This window comes from Rhinolophus sinicus, chromosome 1 (assembly GCF_057876585.1).
Source record: "Rhinolophus sinicus isolate RSI-liver-muscle chromosome 1, RSI-T2T, whole genome shotgun sequence".
NCBI lineage: Eukaryota > Metazoa > Chordata > Mammalia > Chiroptera > Rhinolophidae > Rhinolophus > Rhinolophus sinicus.
In genome coordinates this window covers 184089944-184113551 of record NC_142501.1, presented here as the reverse complement: position 1 = coordinate 184113551, position 23608 = coordinate 184089944, and the positions used below count along the sequence as shown (strand labels likewise).

Below are 23608 nucleotides of genomic sequence, written 5' to 3'. Positions count from 1 at the left end.
GCCACTTTTAGCAAACAACTTGCTTTCTACCATGTACACTATTTTTTTTTTAAGAATGGAAACAAGTATTATTTTAGATTCAGATTCCCTTCAAGTTTTGTTGTTTGAGTTGTAAATTGCACATGATGTTTTCAGTGGCACGTGTTTCTTTCCATTGAAAGAACATGCCCTATTTTTGAAGAAGGGAAAAAAACTTGTAAGACATCAAATGTTTCTTGCAAAACAACTTGATGAAATAAATGTAAATGAATCATAATCATGTGAATTGTATTTCAATTAAAATTAATGCATTTAAATGTGAAGGGAGTAAAGTGCTTGGGGGAAAGAATGTGGCAAGTCAGGAAGTGACATTTGTTTTGTTTTCATTGATTTTAGATTATTCTTAAAAAATGGCTTAATACTCTGAATTCAGTTTCATTCAGTTTCTCCTTTAAGCCTAATAATGGAGTTCCAGAATGGGACAATAATATGCAAATTCATTTTATAGCTTTATCTGGTTCCAATTATAATATAGGCATCACATATTGCCACTGTGCAATTCTTCAAAAGAACCCTCAATTTAAAGTCAGTGGTTTTCTAGTTTCTTGTGAGGGTAAACAGTAAATTGTAATGATGCTAAAAGTGTATTTTTTTCACAGAACAACATGTACAGTTTTCAGACACAATTTCGTATTTATTTCCTCCTTCTAACTGAAGATGATCCTATCTAAATGAAAAACACTTGGGGGTTAAATGTATACATGCAGTGTATTCATACAGATGCAGGAGAAGAGTGGAGAAGAAAAGGCGATGGAAGAAACCCAATGAAAGAGAGTGAAAGAAAGAGAGCGAGGGGGGAAAGGAATAAGTAATGCATGCGGATTAGGCCATCAAACCTCATTTCATAAGTGAAGCACTGACGTCACATTAAATATTTGAGTCAGAAAAACTGTATCCCATAGTTTTATAGTCATATCATTTATGCTTGCTTAAAAACAACTACATAGCTTCTCTTTTTTGGTAGTTTTTCAATTAAAAAAATAAACATGCATCACTCTGAAAATCAGGGGAAAAAATGACGACAAAAAAAAAAAGACATGAATAAGTCTCCTTGTCAACATGCCTCAAAATATGAGTAAATTTGGTATGTGGGTATGACATTTCAGTTTATCAACTCTCAGTCTCTGAAAACGGGCATTTTAAGTGTTACAAAAATATCCAGGAGGCAAGGAGTACATACCTGTAGAATATGTTTTTATTTTTGAGATAATTTGGCATTGCTTAAGTAGCCTTCTGAACACATAACTTGGTAGAGAAATGTACAAAAACAGAAGTCGTTCCTGTGTCAATTAAAGGTGCAGTAGTCCAAAGGGCTATTCTTGTGTGTAAGGAGCCTACCTTTTTTTGTTTCCTGAGGACACGATGATGTAATTAGAGCTCAGCATCTCTCTGACCACTCAAAGCGCTTATCACCCGTTGGAAGTGGTTCTCCTCCTTGATCCTCACAAACAGGAATTGTGAGGACGCACTCTTAAAATATTGGCTCCATAATTGGGCAGATGTGTTTTTTAGGTTCTAGCCCAGCCCTTTGTTGTTTTATTTAACTTTTCCCTCACCTTAGTTTAGCAGCTGAAAATGGAGTAGCTAGGCCGACTTTTTCCTTCATGCCTTAAATCAGTGCCAAATAACAATTACAACTGTTTCTGAGCCCCCAAAATCAGTCTTAAGGGCTCTACTAATCAACACAAATTTTAACTCCAAGGTTGTGTCAATGAAAGTGTACGGATAGTGTCAACTTTTTTTTCATCATCAACAATCAATAGTTATAAGGCCCTCAAGTAAGTGTCACTATACAGACTCTATGCTCAGAACATTATTACAATGGCGCACTTCCTTTAAGTTAAGGAGTCAGATATTGTGACTTCTTTTCCATCATAATTTGTGACAATAATTTTCTACAAGTGTTAAAAGGTCTAATGACTTTGCTTTCGGGGTTGTTGTTCCACTTCATGGCAGGCCTACCCTTGTAGCAGTGATAAGGAATGTGAAGTTGGGAGATATTGCCACAGTCCCCACCAGGGGTCGTCAGCCTGCATGGTGTGTCGAAGGAAAAAGAAACGCTGCCATCGAGACGGCATGTGCTGTCCTGGGACCCGCTGCAATAACGGTAAAGATCTCGCTCAGTGTTGATGGGCCTCTTTCTTTACACGCAGGAGGCCTGGCTAGTAAGTTAGGCTGCCTTCTCCTTAGCCTCCAGAAATGTAAGGAGCCTTTCATAAGGGACAGAAATTGGATCGTGGTTTAGATATGTGTAAGATTACCTGGATTACCTCCCAAATTTTAATTTTCCTAGGCTCTGATCACCTTTGTTATTTAATGATCTATGCTGACGTAGGATTTGCCATGTTGAAGAGCTGCATATAAATAGCTAGATGTTCTATTCCACTAAACACATAAGCAAACACATGCAAAAGAACCAAAGAAAGGAACCTGCTGTGATTTAGCAATATAGTTGTGAGTCCAGCTTCCAATTTCATACCAGTGTCACAGTGTCATACCTTGATTCTTATGTTCAAGGTGTCCTCTTTTGAAGGCTGCATCCTGTGGCAAATGCAAATGGTAATGGAGCGATTGGTTCCTACAAAAGGAGACAGAGGGATCTATTCCCCAGCCATTTCACCAGCATAGCTTCACCCAATCTCAATGAATTTATAGGCATAAATTCAGCATTAATAACGAAATGAAGAACCACAGACAAAACATGGTAAAACCATTAAATAATTGCAGAAAGTGATCAGAAACATACACTTACTCATACAAACAACATAAACAGGCTCGTATTCCCATACTTGTTCCTGACCTCTGAGCGTAGTCCTAATGGGAATACCTTGCACAGGAGATGAAGGGAAGCAGACATCATACCATTAGAGATGTTTACAGTGTAGACTAAGATTGTATTGTTGACTGAACACAGGGACCTGAATCCCTAAGGTGGATGTCTGGTCACATAATTTTAAAGTACTAATAGCTACTATTAATTTCATACTTTACTATGTCACTATTTTCATCACTTTACATGTATTCACAATAACTTAGTGAAATAAATTGTTTTTATTCTATTTTTACCCAAGGTCACTTGGTCTTGAGGGAGACAAGATTCAAATCAAGGAAGCCTGGCTCGGGACCACTATTCAGTACTCAGTCTCAATAAGTACACAAATAAGTGAAATGGGTAGATGACAGATAGATAGATAGATAGATAGATAGATAGATAGATAGATAGATAGATAGATAGATAGATGAATGGCTTCATACCTCACATCAGGATAATATTTGGATAAGAACCACACTGTACAGAATTAAATAAGACTAACTGCTTACCTGTCCATCTCCAGGCATCTGTATCCCTGTCACTGAGAGCATCTTAACTCCTCACATCCCAGCTCTGGATGGCACTCGGCACAGAGATCGAAACCACGGGCATTACTCAAACCATGACCTGGGATGGCAAAACCTAGGAAGACCACACACTAAGATGTCACATATAAAAGGTAGGGATATCTATAGTTCTATGTTATTCTATTTTTTCTTGTTTTATAAAGAACAATAATATAGATAACAAACTCCATTGATTTTAGAAAAAAATACAAGGAAGATATTTTAAATGAAAGATTTTAACTGAACTTATTCTTAATTTTGAGGATGCTGAATGGTTTCTTAGAGATCTAAAATTGTTAGAAAATATGTAAGAATTGCATACCCTGCTCAACCATGCCATTTTCTCCACAGTCCTGTCTTTTTACATGGAATTTAAAAGAAATTTCTTATATAAGCATGTCTGTCACACATATCAAAGGATAAAGCATTCTGAAAAACAAGTGGGAAAACATTTGTTGCCATATTATTAAATCACTAAGTTTTTGAGTTTTTTTCTCACCTTTGCAGATTCAGAAATTTTCAGAAATTTCATTTCACTAAACAACCAGATAATATAATATTCAAAAACCAATTTAACAAAAATAATTGGTTTTTAGATGGATTATGTATGGCCATAAAATCCCTTTTCTTGTATCAAAATATTTGAGAAGGCTAAACACTAATAATAAAACTTGGAAGTATAAAATTATTGAACCTAATTACTAATAGTAAAAGTTTGAAGGCATGAAACACATCCATTTTTAAAGGAAGCTTTTTGCAAGTGTATTCTGCAGAGCACTACTAGTCAAGGCATTCTGTGAATAAAAGTGTCTTGTGACAAGAGTTATGCAATAATGTATCTCTCTGTTTTTGAAACTTAATAATAAACATTTGTATATTGAAGGCTCTAAGAAGTCCAGCAATGAGGAAAACTGGTTAACTTTTTAAAATGCTGTTATTTCCCTGGCTTGCTTGACTACAAAACCATTTCCCCACAGTCCCATGTTCTGCAGAGATAGTATTGTATATCTGACTTGTTGGTCTGACCTCCTGGAATACTAATGGTCACATGGATAGTGGTAGGGATTGATAATTCCTCTTCAGTTATCCTTTGTCCATGCTCCCTAAAGGCCTTTTATCCATATCTCCTGTTTCTATACTCTCAAATTCATATCCATTTGTTAGTACATGAGTATGCCTCTTTATTTCATCAGATGTTTATGTTTCAGTACACTTTCAAATTTACTAATTATGTTTATATAATTCTGTGTGTAATTGTATGATGGCAAGTAGGAAGAAATCGAACGCCAGTGGCTAATGAGTTGTGTCCACATCACACAGGGGGATTGATGACAGAATCCCCATTAGACCGAGGTTGGCACTCTATGGCTTGTGAGCCAAATCTGTCCTGCTGCTTGTTTTTGTAAATAATCTTTTATTGTAACACAGATTTGCCCCCCCCCCCTTTTTTTTTTGCATCATCCATGGCTGTTTTTGAGACAAAACAGCAGAATTGAGGAGTTGTGACACATACGACCTAAAAAGCCAAAAATATTTTCAATCTGGGATGTTACAGAGAAGTTTGCTGACCCCTTCTTTATAGAAGTTACACATCAAATCAGTTGTGATGTGTGGGTGCTCTTTGCTGTCTTACTCCTTTTTTTCTGAATTAAATACCCAGAATTGTGCTTCCACTTTATTTATTTTTTAAAGATGGGTTCTTAGTTGACGCTGGGGCTGTCTGCCTTTTTTTATTATTATTAGTTTCCGGTGCACAAAACAATGTAATAGTTAGACATTTATCATTTATATTCCTCATAGTGTGTCAACCCCACCCATCCACTATCCCTCTGACATCGCACACAGCCATTACATTTCCACTGTCTCTATTCCTAATGCTGTACTCTGCTTCTTATAACTATATATATAATTGTAGTCGACATTCATTATTGTTCAGCTTCAGCTTCAGGTATACAGTGCAGTGATCAGGCATCTACATCTTCCCTGAGGTGGTCTCCCTAATGAGACAAGTGTCCATCAGATACCCTACAGGATCTTTACAACATTATTGATTACATTCCCCAAATTGACTTTCGTAACCCTGTGGCAATCTTGTGGTTACTGACTGCTGTCTGCCCTTTTTTGTATCACAGTTCTTTATAAACTGCGTGTCTTAGGCTCCCTGTCAGGTGGTTTCCGGCCACATGGGTTTGGCTGTGGTGAGAGACTGAGAGGCAGACGAAGGAAAAAGCCAACATGATCTCCCTGCTTCTGATGGTGTTTCTGGCAGAGCTCTATCTGCTTGGGGCTTCAGTCCAGCCTGTTGGGCCTGTTTTGTGCTTGTCCCAGCAAGTGATTCCAGCCCCCGATTCTGCCAGCACCTGCTTTTTGAGTCCTCCAGCCTGAACGGGGTAGTGGCTTCCTGCTGTGTTGTTTTGCCATCGTCTGGGATTTCTTAGCCCTGCCACTACCTGTGACAAATTCTTTGCATTAAATATCTTCTGTTTTGGACAGTCATTTTCTGTTTTCCTGGCTAGATTCTGACACAGGATCTTAAGAATTCCTGGGAATTTCAGCCTTCCCCTTGAATCAGAGTTTCTGTACACCCCCAAGAAGGTATCAAATCAATTAATTTGAAAGGAATTGTTTTTATTTACTTATGTTTCATTCACTTAGGAAATTAAAAATGATCAAGGAAATATCTAGAAGCAGACCATGATAGAGTAAAAAGACAATGAAGTACAGTGTACTATTAAATTTTATATTCAGACAGCAAATATAGAAATAAACCATAATGGATTTATGTGACTAGAGGGAGAACAAATTAATATGAATCCAGACACAATGGAAGAAAGCATAGAGCATTTTATGTGCTTTGGATTGCAAAGGAGAATTTTTCTAAAGTGTCATGGTAATATCTTTTGGTCATCATCTGTATAGGGCATGAAGGAGACCCCTGCCTACGATCATCAGATTGCATTGAAGGGTTTTGCTGTGCTCGTCACTTCTGGACCAAAATCTGCAAACCAGTGCTCCATCAGGGGGAAGTCTGTACCAAACAGCGCAAGAAGGGCTCTCATGGGCTGGAAATTTTCCAGCGGTGTGACTGTGCAAAGGGCCTGTCTTGTAAAGTATGGAAAGACGCCACCTACTCCTCCAAAGCCAGACTTCATGTGTGTCAGAAAATATGATCATCTCGAAGGAAAAACATCAGAAGCAGACTGTGAATCTGTGTATTTAATGCATCATAGCATGGTGGAAAATAGAATTTGGATCGCAGAAGAATGGCTACAATAAGGAATATGTTAAGAATATAGATCACAGAGCGAGAAAAAGAAAAAGAGAACTGAGCTGATTGGAATGGGTGAAAAATGTAGTACAACCAGTGTTTTCCATTATGTAACTTGTTTATGTAAATAATGTACACATTTGTGAAAATTCAATTACTAAAAAAGAAAAAAGCACAGTGAAAATTACTGACAAATACCATATGACTTTCCAAGAGTTTAGGTTGTGCTGGAGGATAGGTTTCCTTCAGATTGGTGATTGTCTATAAAATAAACTAAAAGCCATATTTCTATTCAAAGTTATAGTTTAATAAAATACTCCCAGTATATCTTGGTATACAATAGGCTCTAAAACATAAAACAAGTTGTTAAATAGGGAATGAAAGCATGGCACATAGTAAATTTGCAACATAGAGTCACCTTGGAACTTAGAACACTACTTCTACTGCTCAATTAAAAGCCTTGACAAGACAAGAAAAAAGCAGTCAAATAATTTCAAAATAATTGCAGGTCTTTCATCAAAGCCTTTAGAAAAAAAATCTGTTTTTCCTTAAACTGCTTATTTATATTTTTCAAAGTTTAATTTCACTTATACTTAGTAAGGACCGGTATAATAAGACAAAAATAGTCCATTCAGATTCTAAAGGAATAATGTTGCATCTTTCTTGATTGTATGTGATTCCTACTTTGAATATATTTTATTTTCCAACCCATCCCCATTAGTCATTAATAGCAAAGAGCAGAATTTTCACAGATGGCAAATCTTTTTAAAATGTCTAAAGTATATAGGAAACAAAACTAACAGAGAGGTCATTATTGACATTCCCTGTGTTTTGATAGAATTAGGTTGGTAAATACATTTATTCTTTACATACTCTGCAGTATAGTAGGGTAAAGCTGATAACAGAGACTGGGGCTATATCTGTCCTGCACTGAAGTACAGAAAGGAATTGAGGAAAACTTTGTCACGTATTGAGGTTTTGGCAACACATAGATCATATGTCTGAAGCACAAAATTACTTCATATTTGAAGCCCAGGTCTGTACAACCTCAATGGAAGTTTTCCATGGGATTTGCTATCTCAATATTTACCACACAGATGAGTTCAGTGTATGGTCACTAGTTGACCTCAAAACATATAGTTTATATTTTTGAGATCCTAAAATAATAAACAGTTCTCATGAAATGGACTCCTAAGGCAGGTAGTACATAGTAAGGTTCCATTGCCCTCTATAAGCTTCTAGCTATCTGGTGGCATCATCTAACTTTTCTGCACCAACCTTTCTCTACAACAGCTGTTTTTTTGCCAAAGATATAATTTCTGTTTTTACAGCCATTGAGATAAAAAAATATATATATAAATGGAATAACTTGTGAAATCTACATATTGCCAATCCATAAAAAACACAGTTTCTTAACTCTTTAAAACCATTTTATTACTCTTTTTACTCACTTCTAAATGTTATGTCTAGAGCATAATGAAAACAGTTATAGTTGTTACTTTTGACTTTTTCTTTTATAGACTGAAAGTCACTTCCTGCAGCCTCAAATTCAAGTTCTTCCTATAGAAATTGAACATAAGCCTGCATGTCTATTAAAAATTGCAGCTTCCCACACACATTTACTAGGTTGATTAAGATTTATGTTTTCCCCACATGTCTGCTAAAACAAAAGTTATAAACTAATCTATCCAAGAACCAAAGTCTGTACAAACAGGTTCCTATGAGCTTGGCAACATGAAAATGGAACATTACAGTCAAACATTTCCAATATAGCATTTACATTTTCGATCTGGTTTCTGCATTATTTCCCTTATGTACATCCCTTCAAAAATTATTATTTGAAGTAATTTATTTACAGGAAATGTTAATGAGATGTATTTTCTTATAGAGATATTTCTTACAGAAAGCTTTGTAGCAGAATATATTTGCAGCAATTGACTTTGTAATTTAGGGGAAATGTATAATAAGATAAAATATATTAAATTTTTCTCCTCCAAGAAATTGAATTCAAATTTTCTTGTTTTGCTTATGGGAAAAACTGTCATAGAATCATAGATTCTCAGAGTTCAACTGGACTTGGTCTGATTTTGCAGTTGGAGTAGGAATCCTTTGGACGGCATCACCATGAGAGGATCCAAGGCACTTTACTATTGCCGGAGGCAGCTTTTTTCATGGAATTACAGCTGTAATTGTTAGAAAGTTATTTTTTCATTAAACTACAATATTCCAGCTTATGTTTTCCACCCATTTATTCTTACTTTGTCTTCTGAAACATCTTGGAACAAGGACTCTATACAAACTTTTTCAAACCACCTGAAGCCACCTAGCACATTACTTATAATCTTCTTTCCAGGTTAAAATTTTCCAAAATAGAAATGCCAACATGCTTACAGTATTTGTTCATTCCTCTACGGCAGAAAGAAGTACAAAGTGTCTTTATCTCTGTATGGATACAGACTGAGTTACCTGGCCCTGAGTGAACTCAAACCTACTTCCTGGGAAGTATTTCCTCTGCTTCCTAAACACAGAGATGTTAAGAGTGTTTGAAAAACAGTACTCACCGATTATGAGACCAGGGGTGGTTGTAAGAGCCCATGTTATACTGGAGATGTTAATGGCCTGGAAATGTGGAAAAATAAACATTCTGTGACATAGTGGAATGGATTAATATAGCTATGGCAGTGTAATGAAGCTGAGATAGTCTCATAGCTAGAGGTCAGAGTTGAAGATAGATACCTCAAGCACTGAAATAATTCCCACATTTCTAATTAGCCACTTAAGTGTGTTCATACACAGTTATCCATTTCCTCAAATTGAAAACATTCATATTTCCTAGCTATAGTGTATTTTTATACTATAACAATCATATGGGTGATATTTTTCTTTTCCACTGAGCTCAGTGAGATGGTCTGAGAAGTGACAAATTGTCCTGACTTCCTTTTTAGCTAAGAAACAAAATATACTGTTGTAGCCTTAGGATTTGAGGAAACAATCAATTACACTTTTCTTCTCCCCCAAATTCAGCCCATTTGAGAAAAAAATTAAGAAAGAAAGGCAGATGATGACAGATTACCCTATGACTGATACAATTAATATTGGAGAATGTGGGGTGCATCTGTGGGCAAGAAGACACCAGAAAGAGACAGACTCTGTGCCCATTCTCAAGTAAGACCAGACAACATATGTTCTACCTGTGGGAGCTGCCCCTATAAAATTTATAACATGGATGGGTAGAACAAAATGACACACTCTCTTCTGTCAGTTAATACCAAAGAAGAAGGGTGGGGAAGGGACAGAACTATTTATTTCTCATTCAAGAATTTCATTTGAAATTCTCCCAAAGTGAATAATTCATACCACATGAAAGGAGTGCGTGAAGGGTGGAGTGAGACAAAGATAATTATACATTCCACATTAAATTAATATTAAGAATTAGCAACGAAGAATCCCCCATCCATGTCATTCCCCACATTTTTATATTTTTAACCCATTCATTGTACAATTTTGAAGATTTGGGTTTTAACCAAAATCTGATCGGCTATCTACTAGAACAGTTTCTGAAGAGGTCATTATCTCAATGCTAATCACTCCTTCTACATGGATTGTCTCAGGACCAATGGTGGGCATTTTAGTTTTTACCCCCAAAAGATTGCTAACTGGATGAAAATAGTTTATTAACTCAATTGAGTCCAAGACCACTTTATATTCAGGACTGAAAAATACTCATCTTTCTTTTAAACATCCCAAATTAAGTCTGTCATATTACCCAACACAGTCTATCAGAGGTTCTGCAGTGAGATTAAATGAGAGTGGATATCTGATAATAAAATGTATAAAAGTACTTCAGTCATAAAATTCCAACAATACAGAGATGCCCACTTTTGAATATAACTTCTCTTCCATTAAAACCCCCCCCAAGAGAAATTAAAGTATGAAATTTAAATCTTCTTGCATGTTGAGATCAAAGTAAGTTGAAATCTGAAGAAATTAAAGTCTATATTTGTTATCTTCCTCTTTAGAATAAGGAGTCCAAAGAAATTGAAATCCCAAATCCTCAAATTAATGGCTAAAGTTTTCCACCCTTATTCCATATTCTACTCTGTGTCCTCTAGTGGGGTTCTTGAATCATGGGACTCTTTTGGCAGCAATGGTCTGGACAATGTCTCAATGGAACGATAGACTTCATTTTTAATAAAATTCAGCGAATTTTTAGAATATACAAGATTAAGCCAAAGATGTCACCACATTTAGAAAACAAGCCAATCTCTAACTCTTAGAGCAGATATTTCAAGGGATGTGCTAGGACATGGCGTTGTCAGAAATCATAGCAGAGATGCTTGGAATTTGAATAAACGAAGATAGATGGAGAAAATCTTTGGTTTTGTGTTGCTAAAAATTCAACCAATTCAAATCAGCTGTGTGGAACCCATGACCTACATACTTAAACTTACCTGAGAACAATGTTCCACCAAGACATTAGTTATGGCCCTGTATTTACCATGTGGTAGGGTGGGAGGAGAATCCACCTGTGTTTTCCACCTACTTTTATATTGTAGAATGTGCGGTAATTGAGGCATTGCTGCCTTCACGTAAAACTGGTCAAGTTTAGAAATTCACCATGTTGCTAGCCTCATTTTTATGTAACTAGCATATTCAAAGCATCACCAGTGCTTAACTGAGGTTTGGGCTGGTGATGTGACCTCCACAGTATCTTGCAAAGTGACTTTTTTTTAGGGGTGTGCCACAGTGGCTGCTTCTACTACTTCATGCTGTGAAATTAGTTAGTCCCCCATCCCTGAATTTGTTCTACTTGCAGAAATACATCAGCAGAATCCTGAAATAAAATTGCTATTGATACTTATGAAAATCATTATAGCAAGGATGTCCAGGGACACAGAAGACATTTCCAATTTACTTTTCTTCACTCGACAGGTACTCACTAAGAGCACCATCTATTGCTAGGCAGCTGTGTAGACACAGTAGGTAGAAGCAGAGAACCAAACCAATAAACTTCATCCTCTCATTGTTGTTACAGTCCAGTTATTTTTTAGGGCAATAGCTAGGGGGCATAAAATAACTAAATAACAAATTGATAAATACCAAAGGAGACAGAGGAGTACTATAAAGAAAACTGAAGCAGAGTAAAGGAATAGAGGGACACTAGTCATGCTATTTTCGAATCTGTGGTCAATGAAGATCTCTTGGGGGGGGATAGATATATATACAGAGACCTGATTGAAGTGAGGGGCTGGCAATAGAAAGGTCTGGAAAAACAGTGGCATAGGAAGGAGAAAAGCACGGCAAGCATTTCACAATGGGAAGAAGTTGAGGGGGAGACTGGGATGGAATGGGGAAGGGGGACAGGAAGAAGATGAAGTCAGAGAAGGAATTGGGTCAGGTTGTATAGAACACCATTGACCATCACAAGCACTTTATTGTGAAACAGATTTAGAGCTGGCAAGAGCTTGTGAGCATGGGAGTAGCATGAGCTAGCATGTTTACAAATGATGACCCAGGCTGCTGTGTGGAGAAGCGACTCTAGCACATTCCCAAAAAAAACTGCTGGTGGCTTAGATTAGCCAGGTAAGGTGGAAGTCATGAGAAATTATTGGATTTCGGGTCTTTTGGAGTGAGGGCCCACTGAAATTTGCTGTTGGACTGGGTGAGGGTTTTTAGAAAACCCTCTAGCCTAGTATGAGGATTAGGAACAAAGAAAGAGAAATTGTTGACAACAAAAGTTGAAAAAAATATATCTTTCCTGTATATTGGCTTTGTATTTCATATACAAAAAATTGCCCTCAGTAGAATCCCGGCAATTCTTCAGAAAATTGCTCTTTGTATGTTTCTCACCAGCCATCTTGAGAACTTAAGAAAAAATTACATGAAGAGAGATTGCATTAGCAAAAAAAGAGAACTTGTTGGATGCATTAAGGGAAGCAGTTAGAGACAAATGGAAGAATGAGGGCTGTGGCAGGAATAGAAAAGGGAATATACAGAGGTCAGGGCACAAAGTTTAAGCAAAGGTTCAAGTAAGCATGTAAGAAAGAGAAGCATCAAGTGAAATGCTGGAAATCTTAAAAGGTGCTAATAAAAACCTTCAATTTGATACAGATGTCACAGGGTGTCAAGAAAAACTCACGGGAAGAGAACAGTTGACTCACAGCAGTAGGTTTAGAAAATTATTTTAGCAAAGGGTGTAGCGCAGGCAACACTCCCACTGACATTGGGCCAATGAACTGCATTAAAGGGCAATTTGTCAAAGCAAGTCAGTTCTCTTTGAGTCTTAAGTAATTGTATCGTGTAGGACCTGGGGATTCTAAAGAAATAACAATATGCAAGTAATTGAAGTACTTTCATGAGAAATACACTTGCCATCATACCTCTCACACATACGTCATGAATACCACAGTGCACAACTTTTTAAAATTTCCTGGGGGGGGGGGGTCAACATTTCTTATAATGCCATGGACTTGTTTTATTTGCTCCACACCTTCCCACTTCACTGCACCTGCTACACTAGTCATCATTCTGTGTTTAATGGCCAGTCGGTCTCCAGGGCCTACTAACAGATGGAGAACATCAGATCAGCCAGTGCATGTAAAATATTCTAAGTCCCACTTAAGCTTTTCAAGCAGACTTTGAAACTGAGACCATTTAATCTTCCATTTTTCCCCCTACCTTGCCTATTGCGCCTTACAGCTGTGTCCTTGTCTGTTCCAATAGCCATTCGTTCTGTACCCAACTGCAGGACATACTTAAAACTTATTTAAATAGCATTAAGACTGAGCACTGTCTGTGGAAATTTCACAGTAACATTCATCCATGTCTTATAACTTTAACACACATTCATGTCTTATAACTTTCCAAGATCCAAATATAGTGATGTTGCCTTTTACAATGTCTGAGAGGAACACATAACAAAAATCTTTTTCACAGGTTTCAAGGGAACTTGAATTCTCTATAGGGAGTGAACTCCCCAGTACATTCTGGGCTTCAGTTTGGGGCTTTAAAAATCTGCATTAGCTGTGGAGAAATGTGGGGATGCTATGCAAAATGTTCTTTATAGGAAAAGCAGTAAAGAAAACTTGGTAGCAGTTACGATGTTTTTTCTTTAATGAATATAAAATTGCTCAAAAATTGTTTTAAGGTTACCGAAGAGAAATCTTTTATTTAACAGGGGAAAAACAACAACAACAAAATACCTCAGGAAAAACCTGCTCAGTGTTAAGAGAGGAATAGACTGAAAAGACTAAGCATCTGGAAGAAAGGGACAGGCAGAAGCAATTCAAAAAAAATGTTCAGGGAGCAGGGGATAGGTGAACTTCATTTGGAAAAACTTTTGTTTTGGTAGCCTTGAAATAAGCCAAAAGGAGCACTTAATGGGAAGGATTGATTGGGTGAAAACTGGCTGTTAGGAGCGCAGGCTTCACAGATAAAACAATGATTAGGGACTGTCCAAACAGAGCACTGTGCTAGTCCAACATTTTCTGATTCCTCAGGTCATCTTAGTGAGAATTCAGATCTTATCTCATCATCAATTGGCAAAGAAGATTGTTCGTAAGGATTCTCCCATAGGATGCAGACAAGAGTAATGATAATAGATTTTAACATTTATACACTTTTAACTTTGCCTTAGAATTCCAAGCATGTTACTACACTTTCTTATAATATGCTTCTAACTCTTGTCTCTTTGAATGTTTACTATGGACCAGGTGCTGGCGTAGTGGTGTCTCTATGCCGTCTCATGTCATTCTTCATGCAACCTCTCTACAGCCTAGGGGAATGGAGCCAATATTTAACACTCTGACTCTCTGAGGCCAGAGTTTGCACTCTTATCCATTGGATTATATGGCCTGCATTGGAAAGAACCACCCCTTATAGGATTATGGGGAATTCTGGGATTTGCCTACTGTCACAGAGCTCATTAGTATCAGAGCCGAGGCTAAAGTTTTTTTATAACCATACGTTCACATATTCACTCCAATATTTATTGAGGTAGTATCTCATTGTGGTTTTGATTTTCATTTCTCCAGTAGCTAGTGAAGTTGAACATTTTTTTCATATATCTGTTGGCTGTTTGTACGTATTCTTGGGAGAAGTGCCTGTTCAGGTCCTCTGTCCGTTTTTTAATTGGATTGTTTGCTTTTTTGTTGTTGAGTTGTATGAGCTCTTTATATATTTTGGATACCAGTCCCTTATCTGAGGTACTGTTTGTGAATATCTTCTCCCATTTGGTTGGTTGCCTCTTTGTTTTGTTGATGGTTTCTTTTGCTGTGCAGAAGATTTTAGTTTAGTATAGTCCCATTCATTTATTTTTACTTTTACTTCCCTTGCCTTTGAGGTCAAATTCATCAAATCATCTCTGAACCCACAGTCCATAAGTTTAGTACCTATGTTTTCTTCTATGCAATTTATTGTTTTGGGTACTATATTTAGATCTTTGATCCATTTTTGAGTTAATTTTGTTGTATGGTGACAGATAGCAGTCTAGTCACTCTTTTACATGTGGCTTTCCAATTTTTTCCAGCACCATTTATTGAAGAGGTTTTCTTTTCTCCATTTTATGTTTTTGTCTCCTTTGTCAAAAATTATTTGCATATATATGTGTATGTGTGTGTGTATATATATATATATATATATATATATATATATATATATATATTCATTTCTGGGTTCTCAATCCTGTCCCATTGGTCTGTGTGTCTGTTATTCTGCCATTATCATGCTGTTTTGATTATTGTTGCTTTGTAGTATAATTTGAAGTTAGAGAGTGTGATACCTCTGACCTTGTTCTTTTTTCTCAGGATTACTTTGATTGTTTGGGGTCTTTTGCAATTCCATATAAATCTAATGTTTTTTTGGTCTCACACCTGTTAGAATGGCTATTATCAACAAGATAAATAATAGCATGTGTTGGAGAGGTTGCAGAGAAAAGTGAACCCTCATACACTGCTGGTGTAAAAGTAAATTGGTACAGTCACTAAGAAAACCAGTATGGGGGTTCCTCAAAATATTAAGAATACAATTACCATACAATTCAGCAATCCTTCTTCTGGGTATCTACCCCCAAAAATCTGAAAACATTTATCCATAAGGATATGTACCCTGATGGTCATTGCAGAATTACTCACAGAGGTCAATACATGGAAATAACCAAAGCGTCTTTTGATAGATAATTGGATAAAGGAGAGGTGGTATGTATATACAATGGAATATTACTCAGCCATAAGAAAAGATGAAATATTGCCATTTGTGACAAGATGGACAGATCTTGAGATTATAACGCTAGTGAAATAAGTCAGACAGAAAAAGTCAAGAACCTTATGGGATATAAAACTGAAAGTAACAAATGAACAAGATGAACAAAGAAGCAAAAACTCATAGACCCAAAAAAGCAGTTTAGTGGTTACCAGAGGGTAAGGCAGAAGGGGGGGATGTGGAAAAGGGCAAAGGGGCTCAAATATATGGTGACAGAGGAGAACTGACTCTGAGTGGCGAGCACACAATGCAATATATAGATGATGTATTATAGAATTGCACACCTGAAAACTATATAATTTTATTAACCAATGTCACCTCAATAAATTTAATTAAAAAATGTATACTGAGTACTTCCTAAAGCAGTTTCCTTATTTTTCCCCAAATCATAGCAGTTAGTTTTGGAATTAGGGCTAACAATATATCATTTTCTCCCCTATCACATATTCCTCCCCAATTTCTTCTGAGGGACAAACTTGACCACTTCATATTTTGGAGAATGTTAACAGTTTATGGATATATAGCATCCTACAGTTTATAAAGCTTACAAATAAACACTGTATCATTTGATATGTAGACAATTGAAATGTAATTGAAAAGTTCAAAATTTTAAAAGAATGAAAAGCAGACATGAAGTTTTCAAAGCAGGATTTAGGAAGTATATGGATGGAATTTTTTTTGGTATGACTAACACACTAAAACAGTAATTGAATTTCCATCCCACCCCACTTCACGTTCTGCTGTAATAATATAGCTCAGACCAGAAAATTAATCACCATTTCTTTAAAAATACTGGTATTTTTTTAAAGTCTGTTTAATATCCCACTGAATATGTACTCTGTTCTATGCCCCTTACCAAAATATTAATGTCTGTTTAGATAATACATAGAATTACTAAACACTTGAAAAATGTGTGAATTATTCTTTGACTACATACATTTAAAAATGTCCAATCATTCTGTCAGGTAAGTGGAAATATACACTGAACAAAATGACTTGCCAATGTCACTAGGTTGGGGGCCAGAGGAAGTAGAGGTAGAGATTGGCCCAAACTATGACAAATATGCTTTGATTTTACACCTGTGCTTTACTTGTGGGCCAAGTTGTTTCACATGTTCTTCAAAAATATTACTACATTTCTTGTTTATTTGCCTTCTGTGGCCTAGAGAATTTATCAGCTTCTAGCGGAATGGTAATTTCTTATATTATAAACAGTGCTTCACTGATGGCATCCATCTACTTGTCCGTTCATCCATCCACTCCCCCATCCATCCATCCCAACATCCATTATGTTTGGGTCCTTACAGAAAAACGTTGTCTAACTGTGAGTTCGGATTTTGGTTTCTTAAAATCCATGGGTTTGATGAGTAATTTTCACCAGAATATGAAAGGCATTCTTGAGGAGTATTTCTTTTCTTGAAAAGCTACCACTTAAAGAATCAGAATCAGGTAAGAAAAGACTTTGTGAAATCATATGGTGCTTATCCTTTTCCATCTGACTTATTTTGCTTAGCATGATACTCTCAAGATCCATCCATGTTGTTGCAAATGGCAATATTTCATCTTTTTATGACTGAGTAGTATTCCATTGTATATATGAACCAAATAGTCTTTATCCAATCATCATCAGAGGACATTTGGGTTATTTCCACGTCTTGGCTATTGTGAATAATGAGGGGAGGATGAGAGGGCCACGGGGGTCAAATACATGGTGATGGAAGAAGTCTAGACTTTGGGTGGTGAGCACAGAAAGGAACATACAGATGTTATATTATAAAATTGTGCACCTGAAACTTATATAATGTTATTAACCAATGTTACCCCAATAAATTTAATTTAAAAATTTTGTTGAATGAGAAAAACTGCCGTGGAATAAAAGAAAAACAAAACAAAACAGACTTTGTATAATGACAATTTGCTGGCAAAAAAATAAAATAAAATAAGTAAAGCCACAAGATTTAGTTTATAACTGGTTTTCACAAAAATATCCTGTTGGAAAGATCTTTGTTGCTTATTGGATTGACACATTATAATTATTAAGTTGCAATATAATTGAAATCACTTTTAAAACACTGCCCTTGACTGTGCTGAATGGTCTTCCTTTGCTCTCCTGTATCCCAGGAGATTGACTGATACCAACTGCTTCAGTGGGAAGTTCTCCTAACTTTCTAGCTTTGTGCTGGGTTTAGCCAAAGATGGATACCTGAGGAAGATCTGACAATGAGACTAAAGAGCTTAGAGCGTATGTCTTCTTGGCTCTTTCCCTGGTGTGGCATAGTCTAGTAGTGGTTGTATTTCTCCATCAAAGGCCCCGGATGGGAATATGCGTCTTTCTTTTAACTACTCTCCAGGTTTCAGAAAAGACTCTTTCAGGCCTAGCCATGTTAACACCTGTTGATCCTAGCCTAGAGTGCATCAATATCCCTTGTTGATTTTTCCTAACACTGCCTTCACCATTGTAAATAGTCCCTTCAGCAATCTCCTCTCAATTATCTGTTCCTATCTATCATCTGTTTCCTGCCAGGACCATGACTGATACTTAACCTAGGTATAAATGTTACTGTGCTTTTCTTTTTCACTGTTTTCCTTCAAAGTTAAGGTGTAATACCCGAAAAATGGTAAATTAACATGGCCAGGACTCCATTTGGCTTTCAAACATGTTTAGTGTTATCTGGAAAGTTCTGGCCTGTATACTGATTTTAGGAAAATTTGTATAATTTGTTAACATTTACAAAATTGAAAGTTCTTACATAAAAATCTGGATTTCTAGATTCTCTTGAAAAACAAAACACGCTGAAAAACAGGAAAATGCTGGTTCTGGCTTTCTACCTATCAACAACTGATTAGAGCTAAGAAGGACTGAGGTTTTTTACTCTTTTCAGTTCCCACCACTCTCTAATGTTTCTGAGTACCAGTTGCCCTTAAAAAAATAAAAATAAAAAATTCAACCCAGGCTTTTTTTCTCATTGAATATTTAGAAAAAAATGAAATGCTACACAAACACTCTAGTCTCCCCTTACCCTCAGAACAGACTCTAAATTCTGCTTGACCTGGCCTCTGCTCACCTTCTTGACTGTGTCTCCTATCTCTCTCTTCTGTCAGTCCACTCGAGCCAAGCTTATTTTTTCTGTTCCTTGAACTCATCAAGGTTGTTCTCATCAAACTCACTTCTCCTTCAGGCTGTTTGTATTGTACAGTTTCCATATACACACACCCTACCTGAACTTCACCCGGCTTGCTTCCTTAATTCATAGAGATCCATCAAGAGCGATCACTTCAAAAAGATCTTCTCTCTAGGACCAGAAGATTTCCATTTTGAGAGTGAGATCTAAAATGTATGCACACAACTCTAGTTTCTTGTTTTTTCTTCTGGATCCTCTACCTTTTTTTTTTTTTTTTTTCCCTTTTTAATCTCTAGTACAACTACCTCGGCCTCCTCCTCCACAAACTGTAAATCTATCAATTGTAGCAGCAAGTGAACTAACACCACATGACCTCTGCATGGTCCAGACTGCAAATGCTGCTTCAGCACTGGGATTAAGAAGTAGAAGAGTTCTTATGCAGTATTAAAACCAGATGTTGTTATTTTAATTAGAGTAATGGGGGTTCTTAATCAGAGAAAGGGCACTAACAAATCAGGATATATCATTGTGACCGTTAACAAAATTGGGCAAATACTTGCAAAGGCATTACTTTAGGATATCCTTGAAATTTGTCTGTAGAAACAGCTCTGTTCCCTTAAGATGTATTTGTGAGCTTTTTACAAAATTTCTTCCATAATCTTTTATTTTTTAAGTTCTTTCAATGAAGAGACAAAAAGCGTAAGTACCATAAAAGGCACATAAACAGGGCATGTAACAGTTTTGATGTTTTAGTTTTTGGTGTGTGGGTATGTATGTGTGTGTATTTTCTGTATGCGTAAAGTGTTTTTTCCTCAGAAATAAATACAATAAAAGACAAATCCTCCCTTTGGAACCATTAACCACAAAAGATTCCTACAAGAAAAGTGAAATTTAATTTGGAAGGGATGAATGGAACAGTCTGGTCCCATAAGTAGTGCAATATACTTAGCTCCATTCCAATCATTTTAATAACTCACACCCACTCTTTATCCTTTTCACTTGCCTGTGTTTTAGCACTTCTATGTATATCTCTAGAGATCTGAGCATTCTTTCCATGTTTCTGACACTTGTGCTTATAGGTATTTGGGCTGATCCTCTCTCCTCCATTAGATTTTAAATTTATGGTGCACCAAGAACTTTATAACTCCCCACTCCACTTAGTAGCCCCACAGCTGAAGTCTTACCTCCTTCATGAACTCTCCCCTCGACCCTTCTGACCCTTGGTGATCCTTTTCTTCTCCAAATTCATGTTGCATTTTCATTGCATCACATGCCACAGCACTTTGCTATAAAAACATTTAGTGAGCACTTGTTATGTGACATACACTTTTCTCTGTACATTGTACACATTACTAAATTTAATTCTCACAATAACCCTGTGCATCAGGTAGTGTCTTTAATAGACCACGTTAAAATATTTGCTCAAGCCATACAGTTCGTAAATGTTATCACACACTATGGTTTCTGAAGTTAGAAACATTCTTTTTAACCATTCTGTTTGATTGTGTTACACTGTCTCCCACATATATAGCATCTATTCATTTATGAATTACGTCCCATAAATTTGCTAAGTCTCAGCCAAATGTCATATTGTAGTCAAATAGCCCCTACAGTGCCCAGGTCTGTATTATGGGAGTCACTCAAGAAATGCATCTTAGTGAATTCAGAAGCTTTAGTTGGAACTCACCAGTCCTCATGAGAGTCTCTACAGTTCTACATCAGTTCACCTCACTGCATGTAGCCAAGTTTTTAAAATCAATGGACTTTAACATTTCTATTTTTAAGATCATTGGAATATTCCGAGGAAGTGGATTTATATTATGTAATTGAGGTTATTAGTTTTAGGATCTAAGGAAGAAAAGCCAAGTCTGCAAAACCTCCTATACACCTATACACCAATATGACCAGAAACGATATTCCTTTCTGGTGTAGAATGAGTTACAGTATAACTATATTTTCTCTTAATTTATGCTGTGTGGAGAAACAGAGACAACGAGAGAGAGAAAGAGAAGTAAAAAGAACCACGATTCACTGAGTTCTCTTTATCTTATTACCCAAATTTACCTTAAAACTTATTTTAAAACAATTTAAAGAAGTCAGTTATAAGAAGCAAGATCCCTGTGTTTCTCTCTGTGTCCTTGTGCAGGAGTTCTTAGAACCCTATGGTGTCAACAAAGAGACTTCAGGGTGTTCGAAAACATTATGAGATTCTTTGTACAATTTTGTGTGTCTGTTGTTATGTTTGGTTGGGAGGGTTCATAGCTTGTTTCAGTTCCTCAAAGGAGCTCCGACCAAAAGCTTCAAAAAAGGAGAACAATATGATCTACTGCTCTCTTAATGACTATAATACAACATAAATAAACTGAAAGTTGTTCATTTGCCCATAATCAAATAGAATACCTAATATTAAACTTCTGTGAAAGAAAATGTTCAAGTTTTAATATAACGAAAGAAAAAATAAAATTGTTCCTGTTTTAGAGCAGCCATTCTCAGGACCCTTTTATATTCTTAAAAATGATTGAGGGCTCCCCAAAATGCTATTATTAATGTGGGATATACCTATTAATAGTTACCATATTGAGAATTGAAACAGAAATTATAAAGTGCAAGCATACACAAGAACACTTTCCATTCGCTTTCGGAATGATGGCACGATCGCAAAATGATGGTCCTGTAGCATCTAGGAAAACTCCGTCGTACGATCATGAGAGGATGAGATTGAAAAGGCAAATAATGTTTTCGTCTTGTTATGAAAATAGTTTCACTTTGCAGTCCCCTGAAGGGTCTAGGGAACTCTCAGGTATACTCAGATGACATTTTAAAACATTCCATGTTTAATTCCATGAGAAAATTGAAGTGAAACATTGCTTAACTACTGCTTTAGAGAAACTAAAATCTTATAATCGGTACTGTTTTGCCAATTCATTTTGGCTTTTGAAAACATGAGATCCAAATGTGAGACTCATCTCTGAGAAATAGAGCAAACCTTATGAAAGTATCATTGCTATCCTTGCTCTAATTTCATCCCTTATTTTCTCTTTTTTCTTTGCCTTACTTTCATCATATTTTATTTTGTCTTACTACACAGTGTACATATTCAGAAATCCCCTTAAGTTCTTTTTGGATGTCATGGTTTATGTATTTAAAGAAACAAACACACAAAAGAAGCACTCAATCACTATAAAATGCCGATATGGGAAAAATAGGGTTTTTTTTAAAAGTAATTTATTCTGAAATTACTAAGTGCAATGTCATGATACAATTAGTGTAATGGAATAATTTTAAACTTAAAAGGGATGTTGATGTTTTAGTCATATCTCACCTTTTTACAGAGGAGAAAAATGAAGTAATGGTTTGGCTTCGGGTTTTTTCAAGTATTAAACATGGATTAAAAAAAAAAATTTTGAATATAGAAATGACCGTGATAGAAATACAAGATTTTCTATCATATTTTAATTAATTGTGAGGCACATTTGACAGTTCTCTTACACAAATGAACTCTTTATGCACACTCACTATGTAATGGCTAACGTTAAATAGGGCAGAGAAATTGAAGTCCTGAGTGGGAGCTTGTATGATAGAAGCAGTGAGTATCTGAGTCTGCGTAGTGCTCATCATTGACAAAAAACAAAAAATGTGTGATGTTCATCATCCTTCACATGCAACTGGTGACTTTCTCTCCCTGCCAGTAGCCCATTGCATAAGATAAATGTTTGAAAACAGGAGACTTCTCCCCTGAAACCATAAATCTGTGTTTGTGGTATTGTCTAATCTCTGTTGTGGGAATGGATCTGACATCACCATCTGAAAATTATGACTTCTCTCAACCCCAAACCAGGATGCAGATAAGGAAATTTTTCCTCTTTATATTCAGGCAAATGTCACAATTGTGTATAATTTCACTACCCACTTTGAGAGAGTTTATTATCTTTTAATTAGAGTTATCTTCTAAGAGATGTCATGGCTTATGTGCTCACTAAAGCAATGGAACTGAGCTCTTACTTCCTCTATAGCTAATCCTGGGCTGGAAAATGCAAATGTCATCACTATAATATTACAAGTCATGGAAACAACCCAGAAAAGAGGATTTCATCCAAGGGTTCAAATCAAGTCCATATTTCCAGGTCCCCAATCACTTCCCCATGTTCTTTCATCAAACATCTCCAGTGTACATCACACCTTGCAAGAAATATCCTTTAAATTCCACTTGTCAGAGTGACATGATGCAAAAGTTGTGCTTTAGGGTAAGAGAACAACCTACCATCTACTTATGTATGCACCATTCCTTCAATCCCTCCAAGAAAATAGTGTTTCTTTAGTTATCCTCCCTTCTTATTTATTTTTTTATTTTTTTATTTTTTTATCTGAGCATATGTTGGAGTAATGACATCATGTGTTAACCTTCCTCCCTCAAAGAGCATGCAACACCTTTCAGGCACGATGCTCAGAGCAAATATTAAACATGCATTCTACCTCTTCCTTACACATAGGTAACCATCTCCACATGATCAGAGAGAAGGTCTCTCCATGATCTGATGGCGCA

At 36.3% G+C, this 23608-nt stretch overlaps 1 protein-coding gene across 1 annotated transcript in view; it reads left to right on the top strand.

The window, feature by feature from the left end:
* DKK2 (dickkopf Wnt signaling pathway inhibitor 2) overlaps positions 1 to 8919 on the top strand; it is a 102005-nt gene extending 93086 nt beyond the window's left edge. Inside the window, exons 2-4 of the mRNA XM_019741887.3 lie at positions 1996 to 2146; positions 3375 to 3530; positions 6337 to 8919. Coding sequence (XP_019597446.3) covers positions 1996 to 2146; positions 3375 to 3530; positions 6337 to 6587 — 558 coding nt within the window. The 3' untranslated portion in view covers positions 6588 to 8919. The remainder of the gene's footprint in view (positions 1 to 1995; positions 2147 to 3374; positions 3531 to 6336) is intronic.
* The last annotated feature ends 14689 nt before the right edge of the window (positions 8920 to 23608 follow it).